At 33.6% G+C, this 20,415-nt stretch overlaps 2 protein-coding genes across 5 annotated transcripts in view; both read right to left on the bottom strand.

Annotated features, from left to right (window-relative positions):
• Positions 1 to 2,940: 2,940 nt before the first annotated feature.
• On the bottom strand, positions 2,941 to 6,457 carry LOC123705577 (probable cytochrome P450 303a1). Its single transcript, XM_045654429.1, has 4 exons — positions 6,333 to 6,457; positions 4,261 to 5,318; positions 3,739 to 3,856; positions 2,941 to 3,261 (listed from the first exon to the last, which is right to left on the bottom strand). The coding sequence occupies exons 2-4, from the start codon at positions 5,316 to 5,318 to the stop codon at positions 2,941 to 2,943; spliced, it is 1,497 nt and encodes a 498-aa protein (XP_045510385.1). The 5' UTR covers positions 6,333 to 6,457.
• Positions 6,458 to 10,542: 4,085 nt separating this feature from the next.
• LOC123705568 (probable cytochrome P450 303a1) overlaps positions 10,543 to 20,415 on the bottom strand; it is a 113,893-nt gene continuing 104,020 nt past the window's right edge. For 2 of the 4 annotated variants that reach the window (XM_045654410.1, XM_045654409.1), the window contains exons 2-4: positions 11,627 to 12,684; positions 11,369 to 11,486; positions 10,543 to 10,915 (exon numbers count right to left, since the gene is read on the bottom strand). In XM_045654410.1, coding sequence (XP_045510366.1) covers positions 10,595 to 10,915; positions 11,369 to 11,486; positions 11,627 to 12,684 — 1,497 coding nt within the window. In that variant the 3' untranslated portion in view covers positions 10,543 to 10,594. Of the gene's footprint in view, positions 10,916 to 11,368; positions 11,487 to 11,626; positions 12,685 to 14,593; positions 14,717 to 20,415 lie in introns of those variants that run through there. The other 2 variants (XM_045654408.1, XM_045654411.1) reach the window with 2 other exon arrangements.

Here is a 20,415-nt window from a genome sequence, read left to right as displayed (position 1 = left end):
AATTTGCAGTATGATAGTTTTTTTGCATTTTATTCGCCCGGTATATTTCTTTACTAAATTGGAATTAAAATAGTCAATTCAACATTGTGCCAAATTAAATTTATAATTATAACGCTGTAAGCCTTAAGAGCTACAAATGGGGGGGTGCATTTTTTTTCTATTGCTTGCATAAATTAGGATTAAGGATTAGTATAGGAATTTCCTGTGTGTATACTTTTCTATGGTCCACGTTGATAAATACTAACCTGTCACATTCTACCTTTTTGACTTTCCGCATGTACGAGAGAGATGGTTATACGATAACAGCGTATCTTTTCGACGTGGATTCAAAGCGCTTCTTCTTAACACGTACTTTACTTTTAAGCGTTTAATTTAAATCTGTTGTAATAAATTTTAATTCTAGTACGATTCATGTGCGCTGCGTTGTCATTAAGGACTGAGAACAGCCTCTTGCATTGAAATCTCAACCTTCAGCGAAATACAGTTCATTTTTCATATTTAATGTTCCACATCAACCACTATGCGATAATCAACCTTAACACACGTACGGAGATACCAAAGTCCCTTATTTCATAGCAAAGTGAATGACAATCGCAAGAACGCCATATACCTTGAATCGTACTATTTCTTTTGTATCGTCTTTTGATCTCAAATTATTAAAATTATCACGCAGTTTTGTTCCAGTGCGGCTTAACCCTTATTGTTTACCAAAGATTTAATTATAGTCGCACAAAAATACATGCATTTAGTTTATATGGTAACAATATTGTCCGCATTTAGATTCTTATTTATAATCCTATAACAAGCCACATTTGTGTCATTCTATTCAAAATTTCAAAATTCCATTTTTAAACATTTTTAAAGGCATATTTGGCATTACAAATTTCACAAACTTTTGGTAAAAAAATTCTGCAAACAAATTTGGTGAAACTTTTAGATAGTTATCAATTATCGTTAATCCTAAACAGTTATTTTTGTATTAATATAGAAATCAAACAAATTTTCGAAGACTTTATTATGTATTGTTAATTATACTAAGAAGAGCCCAAGCCTAGTTTTTTAATATTTATCGTAAATGCGATTTGATCGTTAGTATCTAATTAAATTATTATTTATTTTGTAAGCAATTTAATTTATTATACTTGTATAGTTTTAGGTTAGACATGCCATAATGTTTCAACTGGATTATGAACAAACCCTTTTTTATTTTTTATAGTTAACGCAATGTGGATATCGTACTTTATGTATCAAATATTATTTATAGTCACTACGAACGAGACACTTTAAATGAGGAGTTAAATTAGATCATAACTCAAAAAGAACTTCACAAAGACCAATTTTTGAACATAATTGATTCTCAAAATTCTTACTGGAAATTTTTTGCCATAAATCTCAAAATTCAAAATTACCATAGTAATTAGGTTACGATAGCTATATCGCGTATTGCAATCCTATTTTAATATGATTTGCGATACTTTACTGTTCTATCTCTTAGTAAGTAAGCTATATTTAACCGTGTAACTAAATGTCTATTCTTGATGTTCAATTATGTAATAAAAAAATGTAAAAAAATATGTGTTTCATTGCCTACATATTACTTTTTCTGAGTAAACAAATATTTTATTGATTTCTAAGGCATAAGGGGCTGTTAAGACCAAATTTAACAGTGATTGCGCTCTCTTTTACTCCCATACAATTGGACAGTGTGCGCAAACGAGAGCGCAATATCACTGTTACTTGGCCAGGGGGTCAGGTCGCAGAAGAAAATAATAGGAAAATATGTGATTTAAGGAAAAGTGTGGGTCATATGCGAAATATGACTCGTTAGAGTTTCAGGTATGAACATGTTGATTTCGTGTTTTAAATTGCAGACCCGTACGTCAAAAAAATAAAGACATAGAATCGTTTAATGATGATTTGAAGACCGATCTTTGCAATTATTTTCTATCAATCCGATTTCGTCCAATTATGTATCGAGTCCGTCCACGGTCATCGAAATATGATGAATATTAACATATATTTTGTTTAATGGGCTAGAATAAATATCTTTTCTTAAAAAACTGCTCTAATAACTTCAATTTGGTGTTGTCAGCCCCTTAATACTAAGTGCTTTAGTGTTTGGCACCGACTTCAAACCTATTTAATAAATAGCACATTTAAATAATATGAAGTAATTAATAATATCAAATCCTATTTTATTTTTTACTTTTCCGTTTTTAAGTCGGTTGTTTTTAACGCAGTTATTAATACTAATTAGTACTTTACTTCCTGTTAATTAATACTTTTTAGTGTAATTTTCAACACGAATGAAACGAGCCCAAACTCGATAAAGTTGAGTCAATATACTTATTACTGAGTTCCTATGGCCATTGGCCACCTTGCGATTCCATAATAAAATCAGCTCTATGTCATAATAATGTTTCATCGCTATCCAATTTACATACGTTTACAAAATTTTAGTTCAATCGGTTATAGGGAAGTGAATCAAAGTTACTTGCTACATTCCAATTAAGTCATCGAGTACAGACAAAAATGCTCATGAAATAAACTACTACTGGGCCTAGCCGAATAGAATATTTATGGGGCCAATTCGACCGCATCGAACAAAAAAAGAATCACGTAAATCGGTTCAGAAACCTCGGAGTAATCGGTGTACATACATAAAAAAATATATATATACCGGCCGAATTGATAACCTCCTTTTTTTGAAGTCGGTTAAAAAATAAACATACGCGTTATAGTGCTGATTAGTATACATATATGTTCTATGATATATGTATTCTATTTTACTGAAGTGATAGTGTTTATTTTGTCTGTAATGTTAGAAGCTGGAAATATAAAACCTTATTTCTATCATATTTCTATTCCTGCAATAAGGTATTTAGAAGGTATTTAGTTTTAATCGCAATATACACCAGTTATTTCAAAATAATTTATTTATCAATACCGGCTTACAATTAGTGCTTTGAAAGGGGCGGCTGATGGCGTGGCGCCGTCTACGTGATTCAAAGATGGCAGTGGCTGCCCTGGCACAGGCAGTAGAGAAAACCTCTGCAGAACAGATGTCGTAAATAAGAACATGTTGCACTTCGCCAGAACGTCTCCCAGGCACCGGTGCTTTGCCAGACCGAACGGGAAGTAATGGTCTGGTAAGGAGATCTTGCCATTGGATATAAAACGCTCTGGCTTGAATTCGTGAGGGTCAGGGTACAGGTTCTCGTCCATCAGGATATTCGTATAGTTCGAGACTACCATTGTATCCTGGAATAAATTGCGTCGTTAGTTTGTGCAACGGAATTATTAATCGTTTTATCATAATATTTATGTGATCGTTATAAAGTTTTTGTTGGTTTGAGGTGCGTTTGCTGTTTATTTTAGTTTTTTTTTTTACAATATATACTTATGCTTATCGCAGTTTTTCTCAGAAAAACGTGGCCAAGACACCTATTAATTCTCTATTAATTACTGAAATATTTTATGATAGATGGAATAATAAATTACTTTTGATGAATGAATCGATTGTACACTATTAGAATGAAGGTTGTCAAGTTGGAGAAGATTCAGAATTGCGAATAAATGTTCGGGTTACAGACTGAAAAAATATTTAATGCTAGATTTCCGCTCGCGGCTTCATCCGCATTGTCCAGTCTACATACCAAATTTAATATCATTGTAATCGGTTCAGTAGTATTACGTGAAAAAATATCAAACATGCGTTTAGTATATAGTACGATTTACCTTGGGAATTCTGTAACCAGCGAGTGTGGTATCTTTCAGGGCGCGGTGGGGAACACCAAATGTCCTTCCCATGAAGTGACGAACGCTTTCATGAAGAATAGCTTCATTGTATGGCAAGCTAAAAGTAAAAAATACAGTTCAGTACAAAAAATTAACGTTAAGAATACGATATTTACACATTGATTTGATTAAACAAGACTCATTAAATAATTTGAATAGATACATAATAGATACACACGGTGAAGATACTATAATATTTTATGTTAAGATTCTCTAATATAAAACGTTATAGTATCATAAGGTATCCGGTATCAGCGTTCTGGCCATCATTTTTTTGACCCGCAATTTTGTGGGTCATTTGTAACAGGATGGCGGTTCTACAGGGGTCTTAGTATGCAATGACAAAAAGAAAAATGATGGTCAGAACGCTGATACCGGATACCTTAAGATACTATAACGTTTTATATTAGAGAATCTTAACATAAAATACATAAAACACCGTGTGTGACGCGCTTTACTTACTTCACTTTATCTTCTAGAGTAGGTGCACGGTTCCTTCCGACGACCCTGTCGAGTTCCTCCTGTGCCTTCTTCTGTGCTTCTTGGTTCCGGACCAAGAAGCTAAAACAGAAGCCCATGCTCTTGCTCGTAGTTTCTGTGCCGACCATAAACATGTCCATGCACATAGCTACAAGCTGGCCCTCAGAATATGTCGTCTTCTCCCCTGGCTGATTCAAAACTCTAATATAAACGTCCATGAAGTCTTTATCTTCGACGTTCGGATCGAACCGCGCCTTGTGTTTATTAATCTCTTCCCGGAGAAACTCCCAAATTCTCTGATGAGTCATGACGAAATTCGAGTAACCAGACGCTTTCGGGGCTACCACACTGAGTATAGGAAAGTGACTAAAAGTGCATCCAATCATGTCGATAGCAGCGAACAAATCGAATAAGAGTTGTTGGAGCAGTACCATCCCTGGATCGCTTGGTTCATAACGAATCCCAGCCATCATCGTCCACAAAGTATTCAAAATGTATGTGTTGAAGAAGTTGTGCATGTATATTTCAGCGCTGCCTTTCTCTCCCATCGCTTTGAATACGTCTTTTACGATGTGGCTCGCTTCTGACTGCGATATTTCCAGCATGCCCCGTCTACCGAAGCCGAATTCTTTCAAATGTTTTATTAGGAACCTTCTTTGTTCCTTCCATAGTTCCCCATCTGTGAGCAGCACTCCTTTCCTCTCTCCCCAGGTCCGCGTTTGGTAGAATATACCCTTTGGCCGACCATCAATGTCTTCGTGATAAAGCATTTCTTTATTCGCTTCAAGGCTGTTTACCACGACGATCCGATCTTTTCCGATTTTAATGCCCACTAAGGAGCTGTCTGGAGTATACTTATCGGATAATATCTGGATACATTTGTATAAATAACCGCTTTTCTCGCGAATTTTCTGTATTTCATACGCACAGCCTAGTATTGGTAACCATTTCGGACCGGGAGGAAATTTATTTGGTTTCACTGTGTCCAAATATAGTATTAAAACAATTATCGCAGCAATTACAACTACTGTTAACCACATCTGAAACAAAAGAAATAATTTATTTAGCAACTTTTAATTTTTGTTATTTAAATAGGTACCTACTACTAAACTTCTAAAAATCAGCGCTGCGTCTAATTTATAGACGCAGCATAATATGCTGAGTGGTGGTCTCCCTTTCTGTACTACGATGTTACATTTTAGTTTAAAGTTGTTTTTTCTTTTAGCCATTGTTTTTGTTTGAATAGTGTGGTATATGAATACAAGATAGATAGATAATTGCATGATTATTGATTACCTCATATTGAATCTGATAGCCTAATCAATTCGATTGTATTATGTATGAATGAACTAGCTGCGTCCCGCGGTTTCAACTGCTAGAAATGCGGGGAACTATTTTCATACCCTTTTTAAAAAACTTTACAGATTGAATTTAGGAGTGTTTTAAAACCTTCAGATGTTAATTTTTACAAAACATTTATTCATAGAATGGATAAAATTAAAAAAAATCTAGGGTTCATCTGTTTTTTTTTATTATGGACAATAAAATTATACATATATTACCTATTCACTTAAACACACAACACTATTGTACAATAATAATTTAATGTACACTAATACTATAAAGTGAATAGATTTGATTTATGTTCCGTTCTCGGAAATTATGTAGGTAATAAACAGTATCCGAAACAGTTAGATCGATTTGGAAAATTCTTTCATCGGCCGAAAGCATTAGTAGGTATGTCTAATTAATAATGCTTTATGAAAGTCATTTTCTTTATTTTTATCGATCGATCCCAGCCATAGAATAGAATCTACAATGCATCTATAATTTTTAATGCTATAGTACTCTAATACTCTAATGATATCTACTTATATTAAACTTTAATGATAATATATTATACTCTAATGATTCAAACAGAGCCAGGACGAGCGGCGAGAAAAACAATCAAAAATGTCAAGCCAGTGTACTTTATGTTGCCTTAATTTTCACGGAATTACTTAAATTGATGTGAACAAATCCACGTGCAAAATACTAGTACCTAAATTACTTACGATTTTCACAATAATATTTCGACACAAGACACACTTCTCTCCCACGTGATTACGGTACACATACAAACTATAATCATTATGTATTTAGTGTTTTATTGGTTATTTTATGCGAATATTATGCATTTAACTAAATAAGTTTAAACGCGATTTATTAATTATATTATTTAATGTTTCCGAAGCTAGTGGGGTCACGGACAGACAGACGCACCGTATTTCTATTCTGCATTTGGTATTCATAAGGATTAATAAAGGATTCAAAAATTAATGTTGCATAATTCGCTTGACTTAACGCGATCCTAACTTAAAGGATCGCGTATATTTCATCATATCAGCAGCTGATATGATGAAATATTGCATTAAATTGAAAGCAATGGCAAAAGCATCTTCAGGGTAATTATGTTGATTTTTAATACACAATTTTAAAACAAATAAACACCAACTCTACCTATACATGGACCACAGACTCAGCTGTTATCTTCAAACTGAGTTTGAAGAGAAACCACGAACTAAATAGTAAATATTTTTAATGACTGAACCCCGATATTTTTAACCCCGTTCGCTTGGCTTGGGGTTTATTGTGTTCAATTTTATAATTATTATGTTATATTGAGTTTATTATTAAATCTCGCTTTAAAATGTACCTATCTTTTGTAGGAGGAAGTCGAACAAAACCTGAATAATAATTAATAGTAGCTTCTTTCGATTTCATATATTTTACTTTTCCGTAATGTCGTAAAGATTTCATTCCAATTCATTCCTTTTCAAAATTTGTGTCAGATTATTTAGATCTTTGAATTATCATTTTTGAATTTGGATACCTGGATTTATTATCTAGAAAAATTTAAAAAAAACCTACCTACTTACCTAGATGATACAGAATTTAAAATCAAGCAATGAAACATTTAATGAAAGTAGTTATTAGTAGCAAAATTAAGATCAAATTTCAATATTACGATGTCTCATGCTATTGCCAGTAGGTACCTACCTAGTTTATGAATCTCAGATGCATTAGATTTGAGAAGATTATAGCCTAAAATATGCTCTCAAAATATTTACACAAAACAGTTTTGTAAGAAAATTTCAGTTTTACAATTGAATGCCACTCACAATGCACCGTGCATTTACTGCGTTAGACAAGTGGTAATGAAATTAAAATATAAAAATTAAAGATTTTAACGGATTTTAAATGCGATTTATTCATTATATTATTTTCCCGACGTTTAGAACAGTTTTTTCGTTAGTTTTTTTCAATTCACAGATTCACAGATTAGATAATAGGCTATATTATATTATCATCATGCTGTAAAGCCGCGGAGAACAGCTGGTGATGAATATTTTTGTAAATATTAAGTTTTGCGCCATCTCTCGGATACACACTGTACTATTAGTAAACTTGCTTACTGCAAAACGGTTAGCTTGTTAGACGTCAACACTCAACATGTTTTAATATGATTAAAATAGGAACTAGATGGCAGCAGTCACTTCGTTTTTATCATTATTTTGACTTTAGCTACTATGTAATTATGTATTATGTATTCTATGGTACTACCACAGGGTACTACACTAGTCCATAACAATTATTGATACATCCGTACCAGTAGAAAATTAAAATTTATGTACGCTAGGCTTTACTAATATTCAAATATTAAATCATCAGAATATTAATTTGAAGTTCAAATAGTTACTTAAAAATATATCAATATTATTTTGAAAATGTTTCAACACACTATTATAACTGTTTTATCAATCTATAGCTACTAATCTATACTAATATTATAAAGCTGAAGAGTTTGTTTGTTTGTATGTTTGAACGCGCTAATCTCGGGAACTACTGGTCCGATTTGAAAAATTCTTTCGGTGTAAGATAGCCCATTTATCGAGGAAGGTTATAACACAGGTTAGGCTTTTATATAATATCATCACGCTATGACCACGAGGAGTGGAGCCACAGGGCCCACAGGGGTGAAACCGCGCGGAGCAGCTGCTCTACTACCTATCTAGGTAGTAATATTATAAAGCTAAAGAGTTTGTTTGTTTGAACGTACTAATCTCAGGAACTACTTAATAAAATAAAATAAATAAAAAACACTTTATTGCACACACAAAACAAACAAAATCAAACAAAAATAATACACAAACAATGAAGCGGTACAAACAGGCGGCGTTATCGCTAAGAAGCGATATCTTCCAGGCAACCTTAAGATATAGGAAAAGTATGAAGATACTTAAGATACTTACTGAAGATACTTATCCGATTTTAAAAATTCTTTCGGTGTTAGATAGCCCTTTTATCGAGGCTATAGGTACCTACCTACTACCTACTATATCGTCACGCCTACTTTATACATAAAAAAATTACATTTAAAAAATACTTAGGTAACTACATACCTACTTATTTTTACTATTTTACGGGTTGATTGTCGCCGATTCTAGATAAATGTAGGTAGACACAAAGTTTGAATTAAATCTGTCCGTCTATACTAATTATCAGGTGAAAATAAAAGAGACAGTTACATACATACAAACAAGTATACAGGTGCCAAAAATAATAATTCTTTATGACGTATAGTTCGTAACCATTCGACTTTTTACCATTGTTTCATACAACCTACATAAAATATTGGTACTTACCTAATATAAGTTACAGACAGCGTCTCCGCTTGCATGCTCGATGTAGAAATAAGTACTCTAGTGACTAGTTACTAAGCGCACCTAAATAAGATTTCAGACCACAAAACATACCTGATAATAAACAAAACCATCGGAGAACTATAAAAGGGGTGTACTTCCCTTTATCAGCACACAGGTATTACTAAATAGTTTCTTACGAGCTTTTATCCAAGAAAAGTTTGTACAATGTAGTTACAATGATTACTAAGATTTTATTATTTTTAATCTGATCCATTTTTTACATGTTAACTCTATTTAAGATTAGGTACTGCAGGTAACTAACAATAAAAATAACCTCTTACAATATTATTCGGAATACAATGTGCGGATCGAACCATTTTTCTGGCTCATGTTGGACATTATTTTTAACTTTTTAAGTCACTAACTACTGTCCAATCTATACTAATATTATAAAGCTGAAGAGTTTGTTTGTTTGAAGGCGCTAAATTCAGGAACTACTGGTCCAATTTGAAAAATTCTTTCGGTGTTAGATTTCCCATTTATCGAGGAAAGTTATAGGCTATATAATATCATCACGCTAAGACCAACAAGAGCGAACAATGCGGGTGAAACCGCGGGGCATAGCTTGTTGACATAATTATAAAAACTAACGATGTATGAAAATAACCACTAAGAAATACAATTTAATAATAAAACAGTGGATATCTATTTCAAAACAGATTTACCAAACCAAATTACTTATTGGATAAAACTGGGATGCACTTGGGTCACCTGATTGGGGTCACCTTACAAAAATAGCAGACGATTCGATACCTCAACCTAGCCCACGACATAAGCTAACCCACTTTTTAGCGAACATTGTCGTAACAACTTATGTAAGAAACCGGTAATAAATACATAAATATTATGCATTTTGTTGTAACTCGTAGTAATGTGGATGAACTGCCGTGATTACTAGTTGTTTCTCCTGACTTACCTCGACAGACGTCCAGATTTTGAAAGATTTGTCCCTATGGAAGGCTAAGGATTTTTTAAACTGATATTATAAAATGTTAAGTACCTTACCAAAAAAATGTGTGCGTGTACTAGTAGTGTACACACGTAAGAAGTGAATCTTCTTTATGACCTTATTTTTCAAAAAATAATTTACTATACTTTACAGAAATACGAAATCACGCGAGGTAGGGATAAGAAAAAATGGCGCGTAGCCGTAGGTAACGTAAATGTTACGCGTAACGAAAAAAAGGTACTTACACTAAATTTTTTTCCAACACCGATAAAGAAGTTTCACTTCAAAACTTTTGTATTTATTTGTCTTGGTTTGTTTGTGCCCTTAAATGATATGGAAAGGTCTTGCTTTCTGAGGAGGAAGAAATGATCAGGTTACGAGGGGACCATTTACCATTTATCTTTGCTTTTATTTCATTTCTATACGAGTATTTAATTTGGCAATGAGTACAAACTTGTATTGTATTTCCTTTGTTTCACTGATTACAGATATTCAATGTTAGAAGCTGGAAATATAATACCTTTTTCCTAAACCTGCAATTAGGTATTTAGTTTTAATAAAACAACACTATCACCCAAAATCGCATTATACACTATTTATTTCAAAATAATTTATTTACTTATCAATACCGGCTTACAATTAGTGCCTTGAAAGGGGCGGCTGATGGCGTGGCGCCGTCCACGTGATTCAAAGATGGCAGAGGCTGCCCTGGCACAGGCAGTAGAGAAAACCTCTGCAGGAAATATGTCGTGAAAATGAAAATGTTACACTTCGCCAGAACGTCTCCCAGGCACCGGTGCTTTGCCAGACCGAACGGGAAGTAATGGTCTGGTAAGGAGATCTTGCCATTGGATATAAAACGCTCCGGCTTGAATTCGTGAGGGTCAGGGTACAGGTTCTCGTCCATCAGGATATTCGTATAGTTCGAGACTACCATTGTATCCTGGAATAAATCGTGTAATTATATTTATGCTATCGTTATAAAGTTTTTGTTAGAAATTAAAGGTGCGTTTGGTGTTTATTTTAGTTTTTTTTTTACAATATAATATACGTATATGCCTATCGCAGTGTTTCTCAAAAAACGTGGACAAGAAACCTATTTTATTCTATTAGGTTTTCAAATAGAAGACGATTTAGAATTGCTTCATTTAGCTGAATAAGTGTTTGGGTTACATACTGAGAAAATATTTAATACTAGATTTCTGCTCGCGGCTTCAACCGCCTTGTCCAGCCAATGTCTTATTCTGGGTCTTCAGCAACCTACATACCAAATGTATGTACTAATCGGTTCGGTAGTGAAAGACTATCGACTATCGATTACGTGAAAGAATATCAAATATCCGTCCATCCATCTATCCTCACAAACTTGCGCGTTTATAATATTTGTAGGATTTACCTTGGGAATTCTGTATCCAGCGAGTGTGGTATCTTTCAGGGCGCGGTGGGGAACACCAAATGTCCTTCCCATGAAGTGACGAACGCTTTCATGAAGAATAGCTTCATTGTACGGCAAGCTAAAAGTAAAAAATACAGTTCAGTACAAAAAAATAACGTTATGAAGACTATCTTTACACATTGATTTGATAAAACAAGACGCATTAAATAATTTGAATAGATACCTAATAGATAAGTAAATAAAAATAGCGTTACTTACTTCACTTTATCTTCTAGAGTAGGTGTACGGTCCCTACCGATGACCCTGTCGAGTTCCTCCTGTGCCTTCTTCTGTGCTTCTTGGTTCCGGACCAAGTAGCTAAAACAGAAGCTCATGCTCTTGCTTGTTGTTTCTGTGCCGGCCATAAACATGTCCATGCACATAGCTACAAGCTGGCCCTCAGAATATGTCGACTTCTCCCCTGGCTGATTCAAAACTCTAATATAAACATCCATGAAGTCTTTATCTTCGACGTTCGGATCGAACCGCGCCTTGTGTTTATTAATCTCGTCTCGAAGAAACTCCCAAATTCTCTCATGAGTCATGACGAAATTCGAGTAACCAGACGCTTTCGGGGCTAACACACTGAGTATAGGAAAGTGACTAAAAGTGCATCCAACCATGTCGATAGCAGCGAACAAATCGAATAAGAGTTGTTGGAGAAGTACCATCTCTGGATCGCTTGGTTCATAACGAATCCCAGCCATCATCGTCCACAAAGTATTTAATATGTATGTGTTGAAGAAGTTGTGCATGTATATTTCAGCGCTGCCTTTCTCTCCCATCGCTTTGAATAGATCTTTAACGATGTGGCTCGCTTCTGACTGCGATATTTCCTGCATGCCCCGTCTACCGAAGCCGAACTCTTTCAAGTGTTTTATTAGGAACCTTCTTTGTTCCTTCCATAGTTCCCCATCTGTGAGCAGCACTCCTTTCCTCTCACCCCAGGTCCGCGTTTGGTAGAATATACCCTTTGGCCGACCATCAATGTCTTCGTGATAAAGCATTTCTTTATTCGCTTCAAGGCTGTTTACTATGACGATCCGATCTTTTCCGATTTTAATGCCCACTAAGGAGCTGTCTGGAGTATACATATCGGATAATATCTGGATACATTTGTATAAATAACCGCTTTTCTCGCGGATTTTCTGTATTTCATACGCACAGCCTAGTATTGGTAACCATTTCGGACCGGGAGGAAATTTATTTGGTTTCACTGTGTCCAAATATAGTATTAAAACAATTATCGCAGCAATTACAACTACTGTTAACCACATCTGAAACAAAAGAAATAATTTATTTAGCAACTTTTAACTTTTGTTGTTGAAATACTACTAAACTTCTAAAAATCAATGCGTCAAATAAATGCAGCACATGCTGTTACATTTTACTTTGAAGTTGCTTTTTTTTTTCTTTTTCTATGATTTTATTATTATATGTTTAGTTTTTACTTTTTAGTACTTGTTTTTGTTTAAATAGTGTGGTACATGAATTTTCATTACATCTCCAAAACGACGCAATGTTAAAACTCTGTTCCAGCTTTAATATCAAAACGGACTAAAAATTGCATCTGATGGTCATTGAAAGAAGTGAAAAATTCCCGGGAATCTGTATAGAACTGTCAATGGAATTTCACAACGCTTCCTCGTTCGGCTTTTAGCAATATCTCGATTTCAAACCTTCTTATTGGCATTCGGGGGTCGGACCCGCTTCAACCAGATTCTGGTATTGAAAAAACAAGATAGAGTTCAATCTTTTGAAATACGCTGAAATGTCAGTTTGGCTGCAGTTATTCGGAAATTGGTAAAGCGGCCAGACTTTTGTTCAGATGCATTCAAAAATAAGATTGAATGACAATAAATTGTGGAAATAAATTACGAAATATGAAACTTTTTGTATAGTTCAAATTTTGCAATTATTCGTTTCATGATTAAAATTTTCCCCATAAAATAATAAGCATTTTATCGAGTATCAACAAAAACTTCCTATAAGTGAATTGATTATCACACTGAATCTTCAAACTCTTCAAATGAAATCTAAAGAAAAGATTAAAGTTTAAATCTAAACTATTTGTTTCCCGCGGCTATAATTCCTCCATACAAAAACCCAGAAAATGTCAATGTTTCATTTCATCTCGCCTCAGAAAATCAGCCGTATTTAATAAAACTAAAACTTGACTACATCCTAGTGCACATATTATTCAGTCACACAATAATATCAAATTCTTATTCTGCATACACAGAGCAAGAACAGATGGATGTAATGAACAAATTTCTATAACCTTGTACGTTACAGATAGATAATTGCATGATTAACCTCACATTGAATCTGATAGCCTAATCAATTTCGATTGTAATTTGTATTAACTATGTAGCTGCGTCCCGCGGTTTCAACTACTCGAAATGCGGGGAACCATGTTCAATGTTCATACCCTTTTTAAAAACTTAAGAGGTTAATTTTTAAGAGTCATTTTTATTCGTAGAACGGATAAAATATGTAGTTTAAAAAAAAGCTAGAGTTCAAAATGTTATTTTTTTAATTATGGGCGTGAAAGTTTTTTTGAGTACCTTACACACACAATTTAACGCTTCTACACACTTTTAATGGACACCAATATTATGAAGAAATAGATTTGATTACGTGTTTCATTTTCTGAAATTAATTAAAAACAGCTAGATCGATTTGGAAAATTCTTTCACCGGCTGATAGCATTGTACCTTAGTCACATAGCCATTTTCTTTGTTTTTATATTGGGTCGATCCAAACCATGGAATAAATACTCTAATGCTATACCTAGATACTCTAATGATCCAAACAGAGCCGGGGCGAGCGGCTAGTATTAGATTTATTATGCATGGAGTTGACAAGGCTTGAAGTAAACATGTAAACTGTAATTACGCTTGAAATCCTGATTAGTTAGTAGGTATATAACTCGAATTATTAGTATGGCAATAGTGTGCAAAATGACTGTCTATTTCTAAGGTCTATTTGTATGATTTTATCAAACATCAAATATATCAAAAATCAAAATACTTCGGAATAAAAAGCTTTTCGTGAAAAAAAATCAAAAAAAATTTCAAGCTAGTGTATTCACATTATGTGGGCATTTATTTTCACGTAATTACTTAAATTGATGTGAACAAATCCACGTGCAAAATACTACGTAAATACCATGTAAATACTTACGATTTTCCATCGATTTTCACAATAATATTTCGACACAAGACACACTCTCCATACAAACTATTATCATTACTTATGTATTTAGTGTCTTATTGTGTTATTTTATGCGAATACTTATAAGTTAAAAGTTTTAACAAGTTTTAAAAAAGTTTTAACTAAATAAGTTTAAACGCGATTTATTCATCATACTAGCTTATACTGCCCGCGGCTTAGCTCGGTTTGTCTAAAACCTAATAAATTATATACTTTCTCTTGAATCACTCTATCTATTAAAAAAAACCGCATCAAAATCCGTTGCGTACTATACAAAGGGACATAGGGAAATAGGGACTGAGAAAGCGACATTGTTTTATACTATGTAGTGATATTACGAGTGGGGTCACGGACAGACGTCTCTCCGTATTTCTATTCTGCATTTAGTATTATAACTAATAACGATACTGTTGCAGCAATGTATGAAAATATAATGAACAAAAATTAATGTTGAGGTGTGCATAATTCGCTTGACTTAACGCGATCCTAATTAAAACTGAGTTTGAAGAGAAACCACGAACTAAATAGTGAATATTTTTAATGACTGAACCCCGATATTTTTTAACCCCGTTCGCTTGGCTTGGGGTTTATTGTATTCAATTTTATAATTATGTTATATTTAGTATTATAAAATCTAGATTTAAAATTTACCTATCTTTTGTAGGAGGAAGTCGAATAAAATCTGAAGAATAGTAGCTTCTTTCGATTTCATATTTTAATATTGCTTTGCGATCATTCTTATTCAAATTTTGTGTCCTCTTAGGTATTTAGAGTGTTGCGATTATAATTTTGAATTTAGATATAACCAGAAGAATTAAAAAAGTAGATGGATACAGAATAAAAAAAATGAATCAAGCAATGAAACATTTAATGAAAATAGTAGCAAAATTAGGATCAAATTTCGTTATTACGATGTCTCATGCTATTAGTTTATGAATCTCACTAAACCGAAATTCATTAGAAGATTATAGATTATTATTGCCCTGAAAAAAATTATGTTCTCAAAATATTTACACATACTAACATTTTTGTAAGAAAATTTCAGTTTTACCTACGTCTGGATTTAAAATTGAATGCCACTCACAATGCACGGTTAGCTGCGTTAGACAAGAGGTAATGAAATCAAATCTCGTAAAGGGTTAGGGTATGTTAGGGTCCGTCAGAGGTCAGGGTACGTCTGACGTCAAATCTAATGCATTATACTCGTATTTTGTTAGCTGTTATTTTGCTCCTATTACTTGAACAGGAGTATTCGTATATTGAAAAGTTATCTAGACCAATGTTTATAAGTAGGTACATTTCTTTCTTATCTCAAATGTATACTGGTCGTAGGGCACGTAATGCATACAAAAATTAATTATCTTTATTTTGAACTAGTACGTACATCGTTCATTCATCATTAAAAAAAGTCTGTAAACATATCTGCCTACCTACCTATTCAGTTAAACTAAAAAAGAATTCAACTGATTTTGAACATTCGTTCATGAGTTTATAAAGATACATTATACGGTATCCCTGAGTGACAAGGGTTCTTTCTTTTAGTTTTCATCCCGGAAAAACTTGCGTGTGTCGGGTATTTACCTGTTTTTAGCAGATAAATACATGTTCATTATTCATCATGTAGAAGAGTAAATTTTAAATGTATAGTTATAAAATATACCGTATTGAAAATATACCATTTATTATAAATTACCTATAATTAGGTACCTACTTCAAATAGAAAATTGTTTTCAAATAAAAGAGTGCAAGATTCCACCGCAGGATTAAGGCGTTCATAGTTTTTTTGATGGAATCAAAATCTTATGTATATTTATCCCTACTAATATTATAAATGCGAAAGTAACTCTGTCTGTCTGTCTGTTACTCAATCACGTCTAAACTACTGAACCAATTTGCATGAATTTTGGTATGGACATATTTTGATACCCGAGAAAGGACATAGGCTACCTTTTATTGCGAAATATGTACATACCACGGGCGAAGCCGGGGCGGACCGCTAGTTGATTTATCTCGTATAATTTCGTATTATTACGTATAATATGTATTACTTCCACTATTTTATAACTATCGACTAGGTTGCCAGTCAAAATTTGGCCGCATTTTGCGGTGGGATCTTAGACTAAAATAACCTGTCAATAATAACCACCTTTAGATGAACCTTATTGCGACGAATAATTAATCATTCCTTGTTAAGCTTACGACAAGAAATTATTATCCAAATTTTATTTAATCAAGCTAGATAATTCAAAATGATTTTGCGATGAAAATTAGAAATTTAATATTGTTTGTAACATAATATCTTAGAGACAACATTAATCGATTACTTAAAAATAAAACGTAATTCGTGTAAAAATAAACCGGTCGTACATTTATATTTTTATTTTTATCTATACATATAATAAAATCGTAGGAAAGTCAAAACTGTACATTGAATATTTTTTTAAAAGAATACATAATCCATGATCTATAATCGATATAGAAGCCAAAAACATAGTTTTTAGAATTTTTGTCTGTTTGTCGGTTTGTCTGTTTGTCTGTTTGTCTGTTTGTCTGTATATTTGTCCGAGCTAATCTCGAAAAGTACCGCATAGATTGACTTCAAATTTTGCATGAATATTACTAACAGGTCGGGTGAGGCTTTTATATACACATTATCATGCTATCACCTCCGGGGGAGGAGCTGTGAACCTTTATTTTTCTAACGTATTCCGTGTATTACACAGCGTACAATCTAAAGACTCATGTTTAAATGTTGTTTTTGGGTAAGCCACGCTATTATCTAGCTTTATACTATAAAAACTACGTCATTTACGTAATTTTGGCAGAGAAACAGTTTAATGAATCTTAGTAGTATAAAGACAAATTTGAAACAGCGCCATCTATGAGACTTCATTAAAATCAAATCAATTTACATGTTTAACGCTTCTTGCAAATTTATAATTAAAAATTAAATAATATGATGTTGGTGGGGTTTTTAATTGTACTTATTTATTTAACTTTTTAACCCATGTCTTCCCAGAGTCCACTTCAGGTGCTTATATTTTATGTGAATATACTAAATAAAATTTTACAAGTGAGGGTAGATGTTTATTATTTGATGTCAAACAAGACACTATTGACAGTTAATTGTGACATTTTTAAAAATCCTTCTTGCGTTCCCACAAAAGGTAAGTTGTAGCTTTTATATTTATTCTTTATTAATTAATTATATAGTTAGACTCATGTTTTTAATTAGAATTGAAGTTACGACAAAATAAGAAAATGATGAAATTTTTTTTTATGTATAACTTTTACAAGACTATATTAAACGCCCAAAGAAGGTCACTTTAGTTCTTGATAGAATTTTATTTGTTAGTAGCTTTTTAATAAAATTAGGTAGTTAAAGTAATCTTTTCATTTTTTTTATTTACAGATTCAATGTTCATAAAAATTAACGATTTGCATGAGGATGTAGTAGAAATAAGTATCCTGGCGCGTGGTCAATTGTTGACTAAAGTTAATTTCCAACGTATGGTACAATCATTGGAAGAATCTTGGGTAATTTTAGAGGATATTTTTCGGGAATGAGAAAAGGGGCAGCCAACCACGTATCAGCGTGCGTGCGTGAGAATCTACCTACGTTTTAGTACCAAAAAAAATGTTATTTTGAAACGTAAATATTGCACTCACAACTAGGTACTGTACAAGTATGATTTTTAATCGTGCTTTACTGTCATCTGATTCTTTTATTACCGTTATGGCTATCGCGGTACAGATCGTACTGGGATCAGAGTACATATTATTTTTCAATTGGTGTGGTAATATACGTACCACACCAAGTAAAATATTTACAATCATACCAAATGGATTAACATAAGGCGGTCTTATCGCTTACTAGCGATCTCTTCCAGACTGCCCAAGGTAAGAGATAAAGAATTATACTCATGATCCAGCAATTTTCAACCGAAAAAGAAGTTTTTCTGTAATTGGTAGTTTTTTCATTTATTTAGATACCTAATTTTACTTTTATATTTGCCTGCTTTAATTACTTCGCAAATTTGAAGTGGCATTTTCCACGCTTTTTCCGGACATTTTCACGCATTTTCCGGATATTTCCCGGGCATTTTCCGGGCAATTCCTCACGCATTTTCCGGGAATTTTCCAGGCATTTTCCACGCCTTTTCCGGACCATTTCACGCATTTTCCGGATATTTTCCAGGCATTTTCCAGGCATTTCCCAAGCATTTTCCGGACATTCCCTGACATTTTTCCAGGGATTTCCAGGCATTTTCCACGCTTTTTCCGGACATTTTCACGCATTTTCCGGATATTTTCTAGATATTTTCCAGGCATTTTCCAGGCATTTTCTGAACATTTCCCTGACATTTCCCTGACATTTTCCGGAGATTTTCCAGGCATTTTCCACGCTTTTTCGGGACATTTTCACGCATTTTCCGGGGATTTTTCAGGCATTTTCCAGACATTTTCCTGACATTTTCCGGGAATTTTCCAGGCATTTACCACGCCTTTTCCGGACATTTTCACGCATTTTTTGAATATTTTCCGGGCATTTTCTGGGCATCTCTCAGGCATTTTCCGGGGATTTTCCAGGCATTTTCCACGCTTTTTCCGGATATTTTCCAGACATTTCCCTGGCATTTTCCGGAGATTTTTCAGGCATTTTCCACGCTTTTCCCGAACATTTTCACGCATTTTCCGGATATTTTCCGGGTATTTCCCGGACATTTTCACACATTTTCCGGGGGATTTTCCAGATATTTTACAGGCATTTTCCGGATATCCCCGGAAAATGCCCCGGATTTCCGGAAAGTACGTAAGTTTTTTAGCTTAGATTAGTAATATATAATTTGTAGTTTTGATTTATGAATTTTGTTTTATTTTGATATTTATGTAGTGTATATACGTGTATAGGTATCTATTTTAATTTATTCCTATTTTTTCACATTCTGCCACTGTAGGCGTCATTTGAGAACATGGGAACCACTGAAAATCAGTGCTGTAGCTCTTAAGCCGCAGAATTCCTGAGTGGTGTCCCTGTTCAGCACACAGAATCACACCTAATTAATATTAATGTTTTATATTGCACTGTGTTTTTCTATTTAATTCTCTGTTTTTATTTTTATTTTTAAGTCTTTCATATGTGTTGAATTAAATGTCTTTTCATTCTTTCTTTCTTTCTAATAAATTCTATTAACAATTCTATGAATTGTTTATGGTAGTACGTGTTTACTAAATAATTGTATATAAAGTAGTAACTACTATGCAGTCGCTATTCCACGCGGACGAAGTCGCGGGCACAGCTAGTATTTACTATAGGGAAAAATTCGAGCTATTGATTCGAGCTGTGAAATTCCTTTTGAGTTGAATCTATTGGTATTGAGGATGGCCATATTATGCTGTTATGCACGACATGACGATTGACGTGTGAAACCGCGAGCCACAGCTTACCTAGCTGCTACGGTCTACTACCTAGTAGACCGTACAAAATAATGGCGAAAACGCCTATGCTGAGAATCGGGTAAAAAATAAGGGCAGTTTTTATCATAAAATAATTCACTACATATCATAAACACATTCTCAACAACTTGAAAGAAATGTACGACCAATTTATAGTCCATGGTTTATAAAGTTTTAATAAAACTTGTGCTACAACTTGTTACATAAGCGTTGCCATACATCACACAGGTCTACATTAACTGGTCCCCTAGTTATTTCAAATGCGAACTGAGGGTCGTCAATTCGCCACAAACATAGGATATTTTATTGCAATAAAATCGTCAAACATGATATTA

Source organism: Colias croceus, chromosome Z (genome assembly GCF_905220415.1).
Source record: "Colias croceus chromosome Z, ilColCroc2.1".
NCBI lineage: Eukaryota > Metazoa > Arthropoda > Insecta > Lepidoptera > Pieridae > Colias > Colias croceus.
This window is presented reverse-complemented; position numbering and strand designations above follow the sequence as displayed.

What these genes read in the sequence shown, in the direction of transcription:
- LOC123705577 (XM_045654429.1), bottom strand. Translation starts at nt 5,318, where the DNA reads ATGTGGTTAACAGTAGTTGTAATTGCTGCGATAATTGTTTTAATACTA. An exon ending in ACTCTAGAAGATAAAGTGAA is followed by an intron (nt 3,857 to 4,260) that starts GTAAGTAAAGCG and finishes TTTTACTTTTAG; the next exon opens with CTTGCCATACAATGAAGCTA. An exon ending in CTGGTTACAGAATTCCCAAG is followed by an intron (nt 3,262 to 3,738) that starts GTAAATCGTACT and finishes AATTTATTCCAG; the next exon opens with GATACAATGGTAGTCTCGAA.